This window comes from Melozone crissalis, unplaced genomic scaffold, assembly GCF_028551555.1.
Source record: "Melozone crissalis strain CALT ecotype California unplaced genomic scaffold, PUWL_Pcris_2 ptg000036l_1, whole genome shotgun sequence".
Classification (NCBI taxonomy): Eukaryota; Metazoa; Chordata; class Aves; order Passeriformes; family Passerellidae; genus Melozone; species Melozone crissalis.
In genome coordinates, this window is record NW_026535814.1 from 4,197,501 (window position 1) to 4,216,668 (window position 19,168).

At 38.8% G+C, this 19,168-nt stretch overlaps 1 protein-coding gene across 1 annotated transcript in view; it reads right to left on the reverse strand.

The window, feature by feature from the left end:
- Window positions 1-19,168, reverse strand: part of PCSK5 (proprotein convertase subtilisin/kexin type 5) — a 228,426-nt gene that overhangs the window by 21,228 nt on the left and 188,030 nt on the right. Inside the window, exons 22-27 of the mRNA XM_054283563.1 lie at window positions 17,532-17,668; window positions 15,389-15,586; window positions 14,997-15,065; window positions 6,262-6,304; window positions 5,309-5,451; window positions 3,998-4,198 (exon numbers count right to left, since the gene is read on the reverse strand). Coding sequence (XP_054139538.1) covers window positions 3,998-4,198; window positions 5,309-5,451; window positions 6,262-6,304; window positions 14,997-15,065; window positions 15,389-15,586; window positions 17,532-17,668 — 791 coding nt within the window. The remainder of the gene's footprint in view (window positions 1-3,997; window positions 4,199-5,308; window positions 5,452-6,261; window positions 6,305-14,996; window positions 15,066-15,388; window positions 15,587-17,531; window positions 17,669-19,168) is intronic.

A 19,168-nucleotide genomic window follows, 5' to 3' on the forward strand; every position in this document is an offset into this window, starting at 1 on the left:
ACCTATTTTTTCCCATTTTTAATTTTCATTACAATGTAGCATATTAAACCAAGGAATGACTGTTTTTAAGGGTGCAGTCCTTTAGTGACATGGCAAAACAAAGACCCCATCATAATTTGCATAATATCTAATCCAGTTAAAAGGGGCCATGTACTCCCTTGGTAAATTAAGTTTATACTAGTGTGTTTCCTGGCTTCCAAATTGATCATCTGGTACATGAGAGAAAATATAGATATTTCATGCTAGAAACCTAGGGTTCAGTTGTTGAGTTTTTTCCCTTTCTCCTTTTTTTGCCTTGCCCTGTCTTTTTAAAAGCCTGAGTAAGAGACATAATGATGTTGCATTATTTCAGACCTGAATATGACCTTTCAGGGATTCAGCAGAATATACCAGTTTGCTCAGCAGAATATACCAGCAAAGTAAATAGAAATTTAAATAGATTTTTTAATAGTTTTGGATGCTGAAGTGTTTGCTCATAAAAAATTGTGAGATGGTCTATAATTTATCCTTGCATAAAAAAATGGAAGTGAAACCTTGAACATGACAGAAAATAGAAGTGTATTCCATATTCACAATGATTTTAGTTCTAACCTAAATGGTCTCTCAACTTGCAAAGGCAGTCAGACCCTGACTTGTTTTCTCCATGGAGGGTTCTGATGTACTGCTCTTTAAACTATGTTAGCCTTGTAACAAGCAAAATGTTTCCCAAAAGTCACATTGTTCCCATGGTATGTCAACATACTCACTAAACCCACAGTGGAACCCACTGAATTCATGTGGTTGGAGGGGCCAAAGAGAAATTGTTTCATTGTTTGTCATGCAATTCAAGGTCTGATACCTCAACTCTGAATTAGTACATTTCTAAAGAAAAAGAGTAAATGGAAGAGTAACATCGTAAAAGCTGATGTAAACTATTAGATGAGGAAGTTTTGTCTGTCTTCCTACTTGAGTTGTCCTCCTGCGAGCCTGGAGCAGGCCATGTACTGGGGATGCATTTGGTGCTCTCCTTCCTTCACTCCCGTGGCAAGGGCAAGGTTGTTTAATCCCAACCTCCTCAGACCCAGCTCAATTCCCCAAACTGGTAGGACTAGAAATCATCTGGCCTGTATTTTTAAATCAGATTCTTTAATTCAGGCCACCGAAGATCAGAGGCAGCTCTACCGTGGTTCTGTAGTAAGGTAAATATGTTGAGGATGCTGAGGAAGATGGGCTGTAAGAAGCTTATACTGATAAGCAGCTGGAGAAGATGCAAGTCAAAACCCAAACCTCAGCCACAACCTTGCTCATGTAGAGCTGGTGAAAATCATGAAACTATTCTAATAACCCCTACAGCTTGGACAATCTACTTGAGTCATGCCTGCCATGCTGCATGACAGGCTACCCTTGGAAAATGAGTTTGAAAACAGATGAGGTGGAGGTCTCCTTGTATTTTGGTAAGAAAAAAATAACTGTGGATAAAATCAAAGTGTACATAAAAAACCACCATATCAAAAAAAAAGGTAAACTGGGATAAAAGATTCCCAGATACATTTGTCCACAGTAGATGGTGAAAGACTTGGATGGATGCTTTGGTTTTGCCTTCAAGTATGAAAGAAAAATTATTTTCTCTGTATATCTGTATATATTAGGTATATCTTTGAAATACACAATGGAAGAGAAGGAGGACCTACAGGTGTGCTTAAAATAAGCTGGAGAGGGACCATTTGTTCTTCACCCAGGGATGTTTTCTGTACAGGTATGAGAGCCATAATACTCACTGATATAAATTTCAAGGAGCAGAGATATGTTTTATCCATTCTTGTACTAATCCTACAGAATTGTGTGGACAATGATAGTGACTGCATTCCCTAAATTTTATTGATTTTCAGGAAGACTTAGATAAGAAGAAAAGGATTAGAAAGAAAAAGATTGTGACAAATTGTGAAACACAGAATGGTTTTGGTTGTTTACTTTGCTTTCTTTTTTCCCTTTTAAAATGATCCATGTATATTAAAATGTTATCAGGGTGTGAAATGCACTGCAGTCCCTAACAAGGAGCAACTTTAGCAGTGTGATGCACTGCTAGAGCTAAATGTGTTTTCTCTCTACCTTCCTGGATCCTATGTTTTTTGTTAAGGACCTTTAGCATGCAACAAGAATTTCCAGCATACACAGTATGGTTGGAAATCTGGACTCAGCTGACATCTGCCTCTTGAATGAAATCATCAAAAGAAATGAGTGAGTGATATTCAAAACAAAAATCAACAATTCAGGCTGCGTTGTTTTTAAACAATGACAATTATTTTGATGAGAACTGCATGAGACTACAGTCTCTGAATAGGAAGCTTCAGAAAATGTCGATAAATGTAGTTACTAAAGGATGTAACTTCAATAAACACAGTGACAACTTCATTATGTTTTGACTCAAAGATTACTTCTATGTGGAAGCCTGGGAAAAGGCTCAGGACATCCCCAGCTTTCCCAGCAGTTACATGGTGCAGCAGTTGCCATGCTGAAGGAATCCCTGCAGGGCTGTCCAAGAGGAGCTGTACAGCCACCAGCTGTGTTCCCTGGGGTCCCATCACCAGCTGCAGCAGGAATCCTCTGTCTTTGGAGCAGTCATTAATGTCCAAGCCAGAACAGCTCTGAGTGAGACACGCCTTTCAGGCTGAAATGTCCCTGAGACAGATGTATTTTTGCTACTGTAAGGAAAAGTGAATGGTATGCAAGACTGAGAGAAAGAAATTTCACAGGATAGGAATGTTCATTTATGTAGAACTGCATCAGATGTCTGCTCAAATGAAAAAAGTTGACAAGAAGTCACCATGTTCAACAGTGTGAGAAAGAGATAATAATAGATAGACCAGACCACAGATGTGGTCTTTTCATGGCATTGATGTATATGTAGTCTTAAGTTGAAAAAAACCCCAAACTTGCTTCTGTGGATTAAACACAAGGAAATGCAAGTAGGAGACCAACTTTCTATTAATATTCTTATTTTTATGTCTCTCTGATATTTTTTTGAACTGAAGAAAGGTTATTCCTATAATCTGTAATACGTAATTTCTCCAACAGATAGGCAATTAATTGAAATGGTAAAATTTTTTTCTGAAAGTATTAATTACGGTATTTTAGTTTCTAATACAAGATCATATTGATCTAAGGATTGTCATTCTTGGATGTGTTTGATTCAAGTGAAAACATAGGAAATAGTCTATATATGCCCTCTTCATTTAAAACTTTTTAAATAAGAAATTTGTGACAGTACTAGGTTGCATTTGAAGATAGATAGGAAGGAAAATAATTTTTAAAATTATCACAGTGGTACTCTGAACATCCCTAAATAAAGGCATTTTTGTTCCAAATGCCTTTTGGATTTTTGGGAGCTTTTTTGGAACAGAGAATTGCTTCCCTCATGCTATGGATGAGACCACCGAGAAAAAAGTAATTACTTTGTCAAAGATGTGGAATGGCCAGCGTGGGACCAGAAAGTCAGAATGTAGCCCTACAGCTCATATTTGGTCTCTCAGAAAGCATTGCAGATGTACACAGAGAAAAGAAAAAAGAGAGAGGATAGATTTTTTTTCACATTACACACACAAATAGTCGCACACAGTATTATTTTCTATTTCTTCCAACTTATATTGACTTCTCTGGAGGGAACAAATGGCCACAAAGCTGGTCTAAAACCTGATCTACAATGCACCCAGATTTTTTTAACTCCCAATACCTGAATCTCTTGCACATCTTTTATATTTTAAATTTTTTTTCTTAATTATATTTTTAATCTTTATTCAGATAAGATAGCTAAGAAACACCTACATTGTATGGACATGTTCTACTATTTGCAGGAGAATGAATTTCAGTTTGTGGAACCGATGGGTTTGGTCAGAATACTTTTAAAATGACGAAAGTCCAGTTTCAAGCAATCGGCAACATCTTGCTATAGTCTTTCTAAATTTTAAATTAGTAGCCTTCAGAGAAACAGAGAAGATTGTGAGACCTGTTTCAAACTTACCCCTCCATAACTTCCCACCTGGCAGAGAATTTCTTGGGTTCAGGCACTGCCCATGAGACAGCTGGAAACTGTCTTTGCACGCAGTGCAGTCCTTGTAGCTGTGCCCAGCACAGGTTACACAGCTCCTGTGGCAGGGCTCACACTCTCTAGAGATGCCATCAGCAAAGAAGCCATCTCCACACTCACTCACACAGGTGCCATCTGCAACAGAAACAGAGCCTGGAAGCGCAATGACCCCTGTCCATCCCTCTGTCTCCAGCAGAAACGGTTTAAGAAAAAGCAGTATGTAAGAACCTATGAAAAATTTTGCAGCTATAAAAACTCTTTTTTTTTTACCATGAAATCTAAATTCAGTTCAGTTGCACATGAGAAACTCCACAAACTTCAAACCAATCTGCATTTATATTTGCCTCTAACTTGGCTTTAATCAATGTACTAAATATTAGTGCATACAAATCTAATGGAAGTCCATGCCTGGGTAAAGGTTTTATGGTTGACTCTTAACAATTACACTGTCTCAATAAAAAATTAAAGACTAGATGCCCCTAAGATTTTTAGATACTGCAAATTTTAGACATATGCAAATTTATAGGATTCCAGTTTCCGCTGAATATGAAGTTAAGTTCAGGTTTAAAGCTGATCCAGATTAAGGTTTTGCATACCTCATCAAAACCTCTGGAAGTTGTAGCACTTATGGCTTTTTGAGTTTTGTCTAATTTCAATTTAAAGAGATCACAGACCCCTGGTTTTGATCACAGAGTTTTCCACAGAGCAAGGTGCCACTACTGGGCACTTTCAACAGCCAGGGCAAGAAAATACTATAACCTCAGGAATTCCTGTGATTCATTTTTGGCACCACATCTGAACCAGACCTGCCTGATTTATGGCTTCCATAAAAAGCTGGGGGATTCCTACTCTTGTGTGATTCTGATGTGGAATTTAGTGGTTTTAACTGGGCTTTTTTTAGAGTGTTTAAAAGTCAAAGTAAAACTGGACTTGCAAATAGTAGGAAAACATTTAAATGTCTTTCTGTAGTTAAAAACCCCTCCTTTCACAAAGTCTGAATCAAATACATTTTTAAAATGTGCCTGAAAGAGCTGAAATTTAAGTATATAGACCCTTTGAACCAAATTACGCTACTGGGTAACGTACCCACCTTACATTAAGGCAAATGCCTGATTTTGCAAAGAGCCTCCAACTGTCTCTCATAGAACAGATTCATGAATTTGAGAGTTTGGACTGAGAGCATTTTTTAAAAGAAATAGTCTAAAATATTCTTGTGTATTATGCCATTATTAGCACTTTGCTTACCTGAGAGATAGAAGCCTTCCTTGCACCAGTTACACCCGTCCTTGTCACAGCTGTCACAGTTGCTAGGACAATCTCTGCACTGCCAAGAACTCTCATCTCTGTAGGTGTTTTCTGGGCAGTATTTATAGCAATGCTGCTCATACCTGTAAGATAAATTGAACATCATTAGTAAGTTTATTTTGAAGGTCATTGAGTTTGCTTTCTGTGTGTTTCTAGGGATGGTAATGATAAAGCATGATTAGCATGATGAACAGAAACTATTCCTATAATGAGGATTTAAAGTGTAGTTCTGGTTATGTTGTTTATTCATCTAGCAAAGTCGTGTTTCGTAATCTCAGGATTCTTAAATATGAATAATTTTATTTTATTTTTCAAAAGTAGGCAGAAACCTGAATACACGCTTCATTAAAAAATATTATATCATGATTTTAAAGAGCTGATTGCGTGTAAAAACATAATCTCCACTGCCTTTGTTTATAAAGTCAACTTAGTCAACATTTTCTTTTCCAATTTTTCAGAGATCTATAAATACTGTCTTTGAAAAGCAGTAATGTTCTTTTCTCTCCATATAAGTGTTAAATTAATTTTTTATTCATTTGTGTAAACTCCATACATTTATAATTCTTATGAACTTCACATACCAGAACTAGACACAACATACTAAAAGCAAATTTGTTCCAAGTCCATATGCCCTGTTTAACTTTTTGACACTTTTTGTTCCATATTCTGATATGTGAAGGTCCCACCAGTCCATAAGTTTTAACAGGTCTCAATACTGACTGACTAGCTAGTCTTCTGACATTTCCCAAGACTTTTCCCCATTTACTGTTTCTCACACAAGAAATTTAAAGCATGAGACAACATACACAGCACAGATCTATATAGTAAAGTGCATATTTTTGCTTCAGAAAATGTGTAGTCGTGAAGGGCAATATATATACAGCTATACTTACATGTAATAGTTTTGAATGCATGTTACACAAATTCTTGGATCATCTGAAATTTAAGATATAAAATTATGTAAATAATTTTCAGAGTAAAAACCAGAGTGCCAAAAATAACTTTTTTGACAGCAATTTTATGTTAATGTTTCTAACACTAAAATAATTACAGTCATAAAAAGAACATTGTTTTATCTGAATCTCTGTTCACATTTATTTTGAGGTGGAATCTTCCACAGATCCTGACTGTATTTTCACAGTAACTTGCGGCTTTTTAGTCCTCAGCATACTCTAGGTACCAGGTATCTGGAGGGAGCAAAGTCCCTAGGAAGTGGCGATCTGAAAAGCAGAACCTTCACAGGGGCTCAGGCTGGGCCAAATGAAACTGTTAAAAAGAGACTGCAACTTATCTGAAACAATAATTTCATCCTATTTCTTTATTTGTTGCAAAAGTAAGTTAAAAACTTTTGACACCTCTGGAAGCATACTAATCAGTTTAAGTTTTAAAATCCTGAGCTAGACAAGACTGTTTCTATATATGGAGAGGGGGCAATGGTGGAAGAGATAGTGGTAGTGCAAACGTTTTGGGTAAACCTTCCCACCAGAAAACTAATTTTTATATTTAAAAAATGTGTTGAACGAACAGGAAAGCGTCACACAGTTTTAAAACTCATAAAATTATGGATGTGACTCCCAAAATTAGGAACATTTTTTATAAAATTTCTTCTATTATCTTCTACTCACTATTTCTTTCACCTTTAACAAAATATCCCAGAAGCAGCAGAATGGGAGGAAATAGAACAACCTGGGTGAAAGTATTTTGTATTATAAAGAGAATTACAGAATCACAGAATATTCTGAGTTAGAAGGGAGGCAGAAGGATCATTGAGTCCAACTGCTGGCCCTGCAAAGCACCATCCCCAAGACTCACACCATGTGCCCTAGAGTGTTGTGCAAGCGCTTCCTGGACCCTGTCAGGCTTGGTGCTTTGATCTCTTCCCTGGGGAGCCCGTTCCAGTGCCCAGCCACCTCCGGGTGAGGAACCTTTTCCTGATATCACACCTAAACCTTCCCTGACACCATTGCAGCCCATTATCTTGGGCTGTCACTGGTTACTGGTCACCAAAGAGAAGAGTTCAATATCTGACCCTCCTCTTCTCCTCATGAAGAAGCTGTAGATTGTAGCCATGCCTCCCCTCAGTCTCCTCTTCTTTAGCCTGGATAAAACAAGTGGCTTCAGCTGCTCCTCATAAAGCCTCCCCTCCAGATTCTTCACCATCCGTGTGGCCCTCCTTTGGATGCTCTCTAATAGCTTAATGTCTTTTTAATATTGTGGTGCCCAAACTGCACACAGTCCTTAAGGGGGGCTGCACCAATGCAGAACTTTCCCTTGCTGAACTTCACACGGTTGGTCATTGCCCTGTCATTGAGGTCTCTCTGCAGGACCTCCCTTTGATTAATTCAACAGCTCCTCCCAGTTTTATATCATCAACAAACTTGCTTAGGATCGCTTCTGGTCCTGCATCCAGCTCCTTTATGGCAATGTTGGAGAGCACAGGGTCAAGAATGGAGCCCTGTGGAGCCCCAGTGGTGACAGGCCACCAGTCTCGCCCTTTGTGCCTGACGCATGAGCCAACTGCTCAGCCACCCCATGATGTGCTTTTCCAGCTGTGTGCTGGAAGTTTTGTCCAGAAGAATTTTGTTGGAGACTATGCTCTTCATTTCTGGGATAATTGAAGAGAATGCCACCTCCCCTTCTGAATCAAGGAATCATGGAATCAATTATTTTGGAAAAGACCTCTGAGATCAGCAAGTCCAACTTTTGACCAAGCACCCTGTCAACACTAGGTGCCATGTCGTCTTTCCACAAACACTTCTAGGAATAGTGATTCTACCACCTCCCTGTCCATTAGGTGTAACCACAGTTTCTGTGATGAAATTCTTCCTAGTATCCAATCTAAACCTCCCCATGTGCAGACAAGAGCTGCATCTTCTCATCCTGCTGCTAGCTGGCTGAGGGCAGAGGCTGACCTCACCCGGCTACAACGCCCTTACACACAGTTGTAGAGAGTTCAGAAGTTCCCCCTGAGTATCCTTTTCTCCAGGCTAAACAATTCCAGCTCTCTCAGCTGCACGGGGTTGTTGTGGCCAAAGCATAGGGTCTGGCACTTGATGTTTCCAGTGCCCTGAAATAACCTTTAGCTTTTTGTTGAAATACCACTGGCACTCCTGTGAGAGCAATAGTAAGCAGTATTTCGAAGGCTCAGTTAACCCCTTCATTTTTTTGGTGAGGTTCCTGATTTCGGCCCCAAGGAGGCAGCAAACTTCCCTGAAAAGAAGATCTGGTCTGAAGATGGTTTAGGTTATATTTGTTTTAATGTGTATTTTCTTCAGTAATTCCAGCAGAAAGATTCAGCAGTTAACATTTCTTGACTGTTTTGATTCATGAAGCTTCTGAACTGCAAATTGTTGAAGGAGTAAAAAATACATGCTTTGTTTGTATATGTAATTTTAGAAGTATGTTTGGTCAGTGGCTTCTGAGCTAGGTGAATTTCTGGTCTGATCTGAGTAGTTTTCTTCCATGCTCTAATTTCTGTGGAGAACTTTAAACTGAAATCTGGAATATTCTGTACTTGCAGAATTCAAGGTTTGGTCTCATATCTTGAGCTTTTCCAGTGATTTTTCCTAAGCCCAGATTTTACACAGGAAATAGGGTTTTTTTCCTCAGAAAATGAAAAAAATCAAAGAAAGAAAGTTTTTTCAATACATGCACTTTGTACCTTCAATGTGGAACGAAATTCTCTTTTACCTACACTCTAGGGAAGACAGCATGCTCCAATGTAATGTTCTGCTTACCCTGAAATGTCAGGACTGAAAATCAGAGAACAGTTCCAAAACTTGTTGGGCATTTGTTTCCGCACAGATTGCATATTATCACCACAGAAGCTTGTAGAAAAAAGTCTTACTATCTGAAAATCTTAAACCCCTTCTGCATGACTAACCTTTTGTGGAAGATTTACTCTGAGATCCTTATGATAATTTTGTCTTGAAAGCCAAAGTCTATTCATCATCAGGGATGGATTGCAGAAATGAAGTTTTCCTTTCTCTTTCTTACGTTGCTATGGGAACCAGAGGAGTTTTCACTCTTTTATCATGTAATGATAAATCTGTATCTGTAAGTCTGAGTCCGTGGACAGTGCTGCTCTTTCAGCTGCCTCACACTTCCTTAAATCTTCTCCAAATACTTTTCTTCTCACTCCCACAGCTTTATAAACTCTATAAACTCTATATTCCTCTATTCCACGCTGTATAATGGATCTTGTTGATCATTTGTGTATTATTTATTCTCACTTTCAGCCTTTAAAACTTTATGTTATTCACATAGACCTTGTAACCTCAACCAAATTAAATAGTTAGGTTCTGGATGACCTTTGAGAGTGTCTCAGAATTTACCTTGCTAGATCAAAGATGCTAAATGCCACACTTGGGCCTAAATGCCTCTTTGGCAGGCCTTTATTCTCGGGGACATGGCTTCTTGGGTTTTCTCAATTTCTTTTGTAAGATATCTTTGAAAGAGAAAAGTGTTATAACTTTGCTGAACACTTTTCACTCTGCACCCAACTGAGGAGTACTTTACTGTCTGTGTTAGCCTTTGAAAACCGTCCTAGTGCAAAGGTTGCAAAGCCATGTCATGGTGTTCACTGTAGAAATTTGGATGGATCAAGAGTTGGTATATATTGTATTTTGCTGCATGGAGATGAGATATTCTGTAGGAATCCATAAGAACTATTCATAACATAAGGTGTTTTACTTTTGCAGGTTGGGTGAGGTGAGTGGAAGAGAACCCAGAAGTGATCAAGAACTGGCTCAGGAACGTGTGACTCCTTGGGAGCAAACTGTCAGGAGGATTGGCAGTGGAAATTGAGAGGATGCCTGACTCACTTCTGAGAGGAAGACCTTCCTCCACTGGTTCCTATGAGTTATCTGTGAGAGGTCCATGTGCTGCAAATGTTCACCTGCTCAGTGAGCTAGGAGTGTCTATTTACTCAGCATTATTAGTCACTGGTGTGGCAATTTCTGCTTGTGAAATGTACATATGAAAGCCAGTAGATAAGGCGTATCAGAGAATTTTGTCACTTATCACCTTCAAAGGTAGCCAAATTTGGTATCTGTTCATTGTGTAAGTGCAAAAGGGCATATGCAAATTGTATGATTAGAGAGAGAGCTAAAGTTGTTTGAGAAAACACTTTAGTCCACATGTATTTTAAACATAAGAACTAGGAGCCAAGACTTTTATGTTTTTGTGTTTTATTGACTCTGAAGTTCTCTTTGAATAATTACTATAAGTGGCTCAGAATCTACAGTTTTACCTTATTTTTTTCTCTTGTTCTGAGTGTTGGCTTACAGCCACAGGCTTTCTAAAAAGGAAAGTTTAGCTTTGAAGAAGGTGTCTGAAATTCATTATGGTTTTAAAAGTCTTGAGAAAATATGAATGCTATCCTGCAGTTATCTAGATATCTAAGTGAACGTGCATTGAGAGGTGGAAGGTTAATGCTGCGATGGCATAGAGAAAATCCTCTTCCTTAATATTTTATGCAGCAGAATTTTGTCTTTCTAAAGCTGCTTTTGTTGAGGAAACTGGACTTAATTTTGTAGACTTCATGATGTTTACTGGCACCCACCAGAAAAAAGACATTAAAATTTAATCAAAACCTGATGGCCAAAGGTAATGAAGAGCTGCAGTTCCCATCTTTCTGCATCAGAGGGAGCAGCCATTCATTGCTGCTCTGAATTGTAAACTCACCATGTCCAAAACTGGGTTATAGGAGCTGAGGTACCAAAGACATAAGGTATCATAAAGATAATCTTGGCTGTGTGGGCTTGTGATGTATCGAGCACACTTTCTTGGACACTTGGTCTGTCCAATATTTGCTTTCACCTAAATAGGGGTCTATTTGAAGTTCTTAAGAATTTAAACATAGGTACTGAGGTCACCCTTAAGCCTTGGCTTGTGCCTGTGCTAGAGTCTTGTGCCTTTCAGGTCTCGTGGGGAGTTGTGACAATTGTGCTCCTGTGGCATCCACAGAGCCCAGTGCACCCCAGAGCCTGAGGGCAGGACAAAGAGAGGAGGTGAACCCTGATGTGCACAGCCATTGTTTGGACACTGTGCACACAAAGCTGTAGATTTCCTGGAGGTTAGTGCTTTCTAAGGCAAAGCTCCTATCAGCACATCCAGGACTTAGTGTCTGCAGGCAGAATGGCACCTGTGAGCGCTAAAGATTCTTTACATCCTAAAATATTAGTGGCCTCTGAATTAATGAAGTGAAACAGAAAGAAGATAATTAACTGAATTTAAAAGAAGGCATAATTTGTATTTTAACTACATAGAATTACCTGTCATTGATTTAGTTTCTCCCTCAGTTCCTATCTCTGCTCTTAGACTTTCAGTGTTGATACAATGAAGATATATTGCCACACTGGTGCCTTAAAACAAAACCCACTCCAAACTTGGAGGAAACCAAATAGATTTGACTACATTCCTTGAGGATTCCAGGAGGTCTTACAAACAAACATTATCTACTTTAGTATCCTCACACTGTAGTATTCCTCCTGGTGAGGAATAACCTGCAGTGTTACTTACTGTGTGGGTTTTACTTTCTTCTCTGAAATGCCTGATATGGGATGCAAAGCATGCAACCATTACAAAAGTATGATACCTCTGTCTTAATCTGGATGTAGTGTCACTACTGATTTGTGCCTTGTGAAAATGATTTTTTGAGCAAAACTCTTTCAAGCCAGTAGGAAAACAGGCAGTTCAGTTACCTTAATATGAATATATATTCCTCCAAAAAACTGGAGTTCTGTCTACAAGGAAAAAGAAAAATATAATAATCTTTGTAATTTGTAGACAGTAAGAGAATGTTTTGCATTTTGCTGGTTTAGAATGTTTAGAATTTAAATGGAATAAAGCTTCTGTAAGCGACCCTGTGCTCAGTATAAACTGAAGAAGTTAATTATTTTTACTTCTTAGAGTTTATATTGAAGGATCTTAAAGCATTTAGAAGAAGCAGGTGCTGAATGATTTTCTATGAGAGAATGGTCTTCAGTCAGCTGAGGATCCATAAATATGCAAAAAATATATTTGCAGTTGTGTGTATGAACAACTACTTTTCAGTATGTGAACTATGTAAATTTCTATTCCAATTGCTATGATTACTACCTTTTTTCCCCATTGCAGTTTTACCTGAAATTTTCATAGCATTGAACTTTTCCCACACCTTCTCTATAGTTACTAGAATAAATTATTCTGTTGTGTTAAAGGGAAGATAGGAAAAAGAAACTGCAAGGCCATGCAGCATCCACTTAGCTTTAAAATGGAGTCTGTAGAAAGACTATGAAACTGTGAAACTAAATGTAGCACATTCCTTATTTTCTCACCTTGAAATGGTAGTATTTTAAGTTATTTTTATGGCAGTGTAATTTCTCTAGAGTTTGCAAAATAATAAACTTCTTGTAGGAGACAGGCATGAAAAATTTTGCTTTTCATGGTTTTTATGAAAGTTTCTAAACACATCAGCTTTCTGATTAGACATGAGAAAGTCACTAGTGTACTTAACTATGAATGAAGTTGTTGATATGCCTGAAAACTCACTGAATGTTAAGAGTGAAAATACAAGCAAATATTTGCCATACAATGTAGGTAGATATAGGTATCTACCGTAGCTACCTGACTAATTTTAAGTTACAGCTGACAGGTTCTTATTTATTTCAAGAACATATTACAGTTTGGAAAATCTGCTTGTGACTGTGCTTTTAGGCCACTACTGTTCTTCTTTTCCAAGTAGAACAGCAAACCAACCTCTGACTCTCAGTAATATATGCATCATGAGCACCAAAGGCTTTCCTTAATAGAATGCCTGTAAATAAACTCTGGCGTCTTCATACTTCTGACTTTATGTAGCAGTGAAAATTAATTCAGTCTTTGTTTTACCTGCAGCCATTGTACTGAATGTTGAAGCTCTTAAAAGCCCTCTTTTAAATCAGAACTTTGAGTGCAAGAAGTTGAAAGTATGTAATGTTATGGATGATTAATATTTAGGAGATCAGTGATTCTCCCAGGAAAAAGGCAAAAGAGTATAGCCCCTTTTTCTGTATGCCAGCTGACCATGAACAGCCTTTCAGTCTCCTTATGCACAGCTATTAAGTTCATAATAAAGAAAATCTTCCTCTAAATAACTTAAAATTATTAAATTTTTTAAAGAGTTGCTATTCATCTATTCATACATATTAAATATCTACCCAATTCAAAACACTGATTGCCACTACACCGTTTCAGAAGAAAAACAAGTAATTTGAAGTCACCATCACTGTAAAAATCACAGAAAATATTAGCATGGGGAAGTGACATCTGATAGCACCAATAAAGATAGGTATTGAAACATAAACTCTCCCTTAACTTCTTCTCCCCTCTGCCAAGCAGGCAGCTGCCATGAATCTGGAAAACACACCATGTAAAAGGAGAACACAGTGTAGTTGCATTCATGTTCAAACCATCTCTCCAGTCAACAATTTGGACGGGGCAGTTGTAGTCACAGAGGAAATCCTTAGGCTTGGCTGAATTCACAGGGAATGGCTGGTCACCAGCATCACAGGAAATGTTTTATGGTATCACACACTACATCGGACAACCGGCAGAAAGAAGGAATTATGTGATGAAAATCTTCATGGTAAGTTAGGTGTGCCAGTTAGTGCAGCCAGAAGAAGAGCTGCACAGACAGTTGTGTTTTCGAGTTTGTTGCAGACAATGGCATCTAAGTTTTTCAGAACTGGTAACTCAAATCCAGAAAATGTCCCAGGCATGGATGGTAGCTCTGAATGTGAGCGATACAGTTTTTATGGAAAGAGAATATTTTTGCATCCAAGGTTTTCACTTCTGGAACATGACAAAGCAGAGTCTGTGCTTGCCTGGAGGGGAGTTCCACACCCTTCTAGCAGACCTCCACAGGACTATAAGCGTTCACCCGTGATTGCACCCTCTGCACTTGCTGACTCCTTACAAACAATCTCACTTTCTCTGGATATTCGGGTAGGAAGAGAACCCCCTGGAACTGTAGGGCAGCTGCAACAGCTACGTGGCAAGCTGAGATTCCACCTGAATCCCAAACCCCTCTTTTTATTTAAGACTGCTGGTTGCATTTTCAACTCAGCGCATTTCCTTTCTTTTCTGTTTCACAGGAACACCAAATAAGCTGCACATGGATGAATTAGCCTGTACCATCCTTGAAAAGTATACAAGGAATTTTTTAGGGCAGCAGCATTGTTATTGCAATACCTTGTTCTTGAATGAAATTAAAAGATTGTCCTTATGTCTATATTCTTGAAGAAAAAGGACAGGGTGGCAATCTGTTTTGAGGCATAGACAATTCTGAGTCTGATAATAGTTCAATAGCTTTCTAAAGTCAGTAAGTCTTTCAATCTGAGTATGGCATTCAAACAGGAAAAAATAAAAGTTCTGCAAATTTTAATAGCTAAATTATTAGAAAATGATTCTTCTTTATGCTGAATATAAATTTTAGAAATTTATTTCAAAAATAAATATAGTATGGAATATAATTTACTTGTTGAGAAACCACCTGCACCAGTAAGTAGCTGCTCAGCAGCATGCACTTAAGATGATGACAAGACTGAGGGGAACTAAATTGTCACTACTTTAGAATAACAATAAGGTTGATGAAGGGATTATTTACCCTGTCTGCAGCTCTGGCATCCATCTGAACACGGTATGCAGTCTTCAGAGTCAGGATCTTCCACTTCACCTGTGTTTTGCAAATCATCAGTTTAATTCTAGATAATGCAACATTTGGAACCACTCAGCAAGGTTCCCGGAAATAAACTTGATTCAAATCAGAAAAGGAGAAAGAAAATGGAAATTTGTTTTCTCATTTGTTTTTGCATAACCCACTCAATTTGAGGAAAACACTCTTACTTTACAATAACATGAAACTAGAAGAGGATCAGAGCTGGTACTTGAGGACCTCAGAGTCAGGTGTGTGTTTCAAAACATTTTTTAATATGCTTAAGCAGATTTCTGTAATAATTTCAATAGAGTGCTTGTTATCTCCTACTGAAGGACACTCACCTTCTCTACAGCTGTGCTTCTCACACACATTTTGAGCAAGGTAGTAGCCTCTGGAACACCTTTTGCAGTGGCTGGAGTCCAGGCACACCTCACAGTGGCCAGGGCAAGGGACGCAGGTGTGCTCCAAGTGGAAGTGGCCTGGAGGACAATGGTCTCTGCACTCCCCATGGTACAGGAAACGTTCCACTCCTCTGCTGTCTGTGGCAAACAAATGGGGAAAAGCTGTCAGCCACAGAGGGCATTTGTGGCATGAGAAGAAGGTTTATGAAGTTGTAGTGCTGCAGTAGAGACACTGACTGCTGCATTTTACAGTTTTACACCAAATGAGATGTATAAAAGTTTCAGGACCTCAAACTTTTCACATTCCTGGGGATTTATGGCATATAAAATGTCATGCCAGAGACCAATTACTCTTTACATCCATCAATCTAATAAAAAAAAAAAATCAAGATTTTTCCACCGCTGAGTTCTCTTGCAGAGAACAGGCAAGTATTTGCAATACATTGCAAATGTACAATAAATATACAGTCATTTTTTGTAAAGCAAAATGGCCCACTTCACCTTTGGAAAGAGTCAATCTGTGTCCCTAGAAGATTAAGCTGTAATCCTCAGTTTAGTGGAATAACCTAGATTTGAATTTAAATAGCAGATGTGCAGCTACTAGCTATAAAAGCACAAACATTCTCTAATGCATGAGAACTGGGAGGTGCCCTGCTCCAAATCCTGCTGAGTCAAGCCTGTGAAAACTCAGATAACTTCACGTGCCATGTGCTGCAGCATGGGGAGATTTCTAATCAGTTACCCCGCAGCAGAAAGTACACATACAGCTGTGCTAAGTGCATTTCATTGCCTTAACTGCAGAGCAAAAATTTGCTGACTAGAATTTATTTTTGAAAATGCAGAGAAAGCATCTCTACTAGGCAACAATGCCACACCATAGCACAAGTTGAAAATTATTTGTTTGTTTGTTTTCCTTTTCATACACAAATCTTTAATTTTCCTGCCTCCTGAGGGTGTGAGTCTCATCAGCATCTTTCCTGATTTACAGAAAAACAGAAATATATCTTGCTGTCCTCCACAAGGGAGAGACTTGGGGAACAATTATGCAAACTTGGTCTCACATTAGACCTGAAGTTCCATTTGAAAACTTCATCTACTGAGCCAGATTTCCCAAAGTAAGATAGTCAGTCTCATCATCAGTACAACTAATTAATGCAGCCATATGAGCGTTTACTTGTAGTTTAGACACTTATTACTAAATGAAGTCCATGCCATTGTTGATTAGGACAGAAATGAAATAGTAACTGAAATGAAAAAGGCCGTGAATCTATTGTGAACCCTCAGAACACAGCTCATAAGAAATTATTCTCTATTATAAATTACATCTTAAATACTCATTTCCAAGGACAGTTCAGACTAGTTGCACATTACTAGTTGCACATTACCTCCATTACTTGGAGGTAATGGCCTCAGGTTTTTGCTGATCAGGCATTAGAGAGACAATAGGAAATAATTTTTAAAACAGAATTTCAAAAGCAGAAGAGTGGCTTTTTGGAATTTCCACAAAATTAGCTACATTAGCATTCCTCTCAACCTAAGGTCTATAAAAATGTGTATTGGTGATAAGCTTCTCTTTGCAAACCCTGTTTGTTCAGCTCTAGGGACACAGCAACATCCAGTGGAACCTACCCCACTTATTTTTTAGGCTCTCCCAGAGGGATGCTTAGGTAAGCAGCCTGGCTCCCTGCCTGCTTGAGCAAACTGGCTCCATTTCAGTGTAGCACATCCTGTGCAGTGGGTGGGGGAAGCATGTATGAAGCTTTCTTTTCCAGAGGCAAGCTATGTAGGTTTTTGTTCCTTTTTTTTTTTTTTTGTTTCAGTTTCTGTTAACAGAGCTCCTATTGAAAACACACCAAGGGAAATGCATTAAGTTGAAAGGACAATACATAGTTGTGTTTTCTTGTACTTTAAAAAAAAATTGAGTTCCAATCCCGTTCCGAGTCACAAGAAGATTGTGATACAGATTGGTAGTAAAAGCACTACTCGTTTTATTGGATCTAACAACTGGCCCTTGAGTGCTGAGGGAAAAGGGAATTTAGAGGCCAAGGGAGGGGAAAAGCTGGCAAAATGAAATCTCACTTACCTGTTCCACAAGCGGTGCATTTGTTAGGCTCACTGCCAGCGCAGTCCAGGCAGGTGTGATGGCACAGGTGACAGTGCTGCTTGAATTCAAACTTTCCCCTGGGGCACTGCACAACACAGCCCCCGTCATCAAAGACTCTTTTAAAGAAGACAGAGGCATAATTACAAATCTAGCTACTGTTTGTTCTTTAAATCTAAAGGAAACTAAAAAGAAACTCAATAAATTCTTCTCTCACTCTATTTACAAATCCTTGAACTTCAAGACTTTGTTTTCCTGATTTTATTCATAGCATTTACTATATGAAAAATGTTTTAAACATGAATCTTAGACTTCAAAGACCACTTTTTGGTCCTTTACCTAGATGTCCTTATGTCACTGTCTCTGACAGTGGTCCCATGTGTCTTCTAAAAGGGAAGAAAAACAGATGGGTTGTGAAGGAATAACCCATCTGTTTTAAGATTTTTAAGCCTTTAAAAAGTGCTATGGCTTGAGTATTATAACCTTGTACATGACGTCAAATATCTGTCTGAATATTGGCCTTCAGGAGCTGTGTTTTTAGACTTACATGTTGTTGTGACTTAGGAATGGTATTTAGCAATTTAGTTTTCCCACTGAGACACTCCAAACCATGCTCAGCTGCCTGCTCCCCCTCCTCTGCTGGGGATGGAGAGGACAATTGGATGGACAAAAGGTAAAGATCACCGGCTGAGCTAAGACCAATTTACTGGAAACAGCAGAGAAATAAGGTAATGAACAGAAACAGGAACAGTATAAATTACTATAAAGCTCACAACAGGTGAGCAATTCTCATACCAGCGCTCACAACTATACTGCAGGGAACCCCTGACAATACCTGCCCTGGAAAGGGACCCCTGGAAAGGGGGCTCCAAGAAATTTCCACTGGAAAGGGACCCCTTCCCCCACCACTGGAACTAACAGTGCAGCAGTTTAGAAAATCTTCCAAGTCCTGACCCTGCCTCCCCTGACTACTGCAGAAATTAACTCCATCCTGGCTGGAACCAGGACATGATTCATCTCTGTATCATCTGTGTCTTGCCCATATGACACCTTCCAGTTATACACACACACACAAACAGATATATGTATGTGTATATATATATATATATACATACATATATATATATGTATACACACACGAGCACAGGCATAATTTCCATCGTCAACAGCTGTCCCTCCAGCATGTCTGTGAAATTCATCTAGTCCAAGACTGTGGGTTCTACCCATCCTAGACCTTCCAGGACAGGAGGGCTGGTGCGCTGTCAGCTGGTTGCTACATCAGGAACTCACAAAAAAATTAGTGTATCTGGAACTGGCTGTGCTCATTTTCCATGGTAGTTATGGAATACGCTGTGTGTATGTAGTGTCATTCAGCAACAAATATTATACAATTCAACATTACAGACTGTTCTTGCACAAAAAACCCAAATCCCCTTGAGTAATGCATTGTGTTTCCCTGGCCCTCTAACCTCCAAGGTCACCAGGTCCCACAGATGGGTTCACCTGCTTGAGGCAGGACTGATTCAACCTGTCTTCCACAACATTCCTTATGTGCACCACGGAGACTGCATCCCCTTCTAGAGCACATGGGAGTGCGTTTGGGCAGGGTGAGCTCTGCT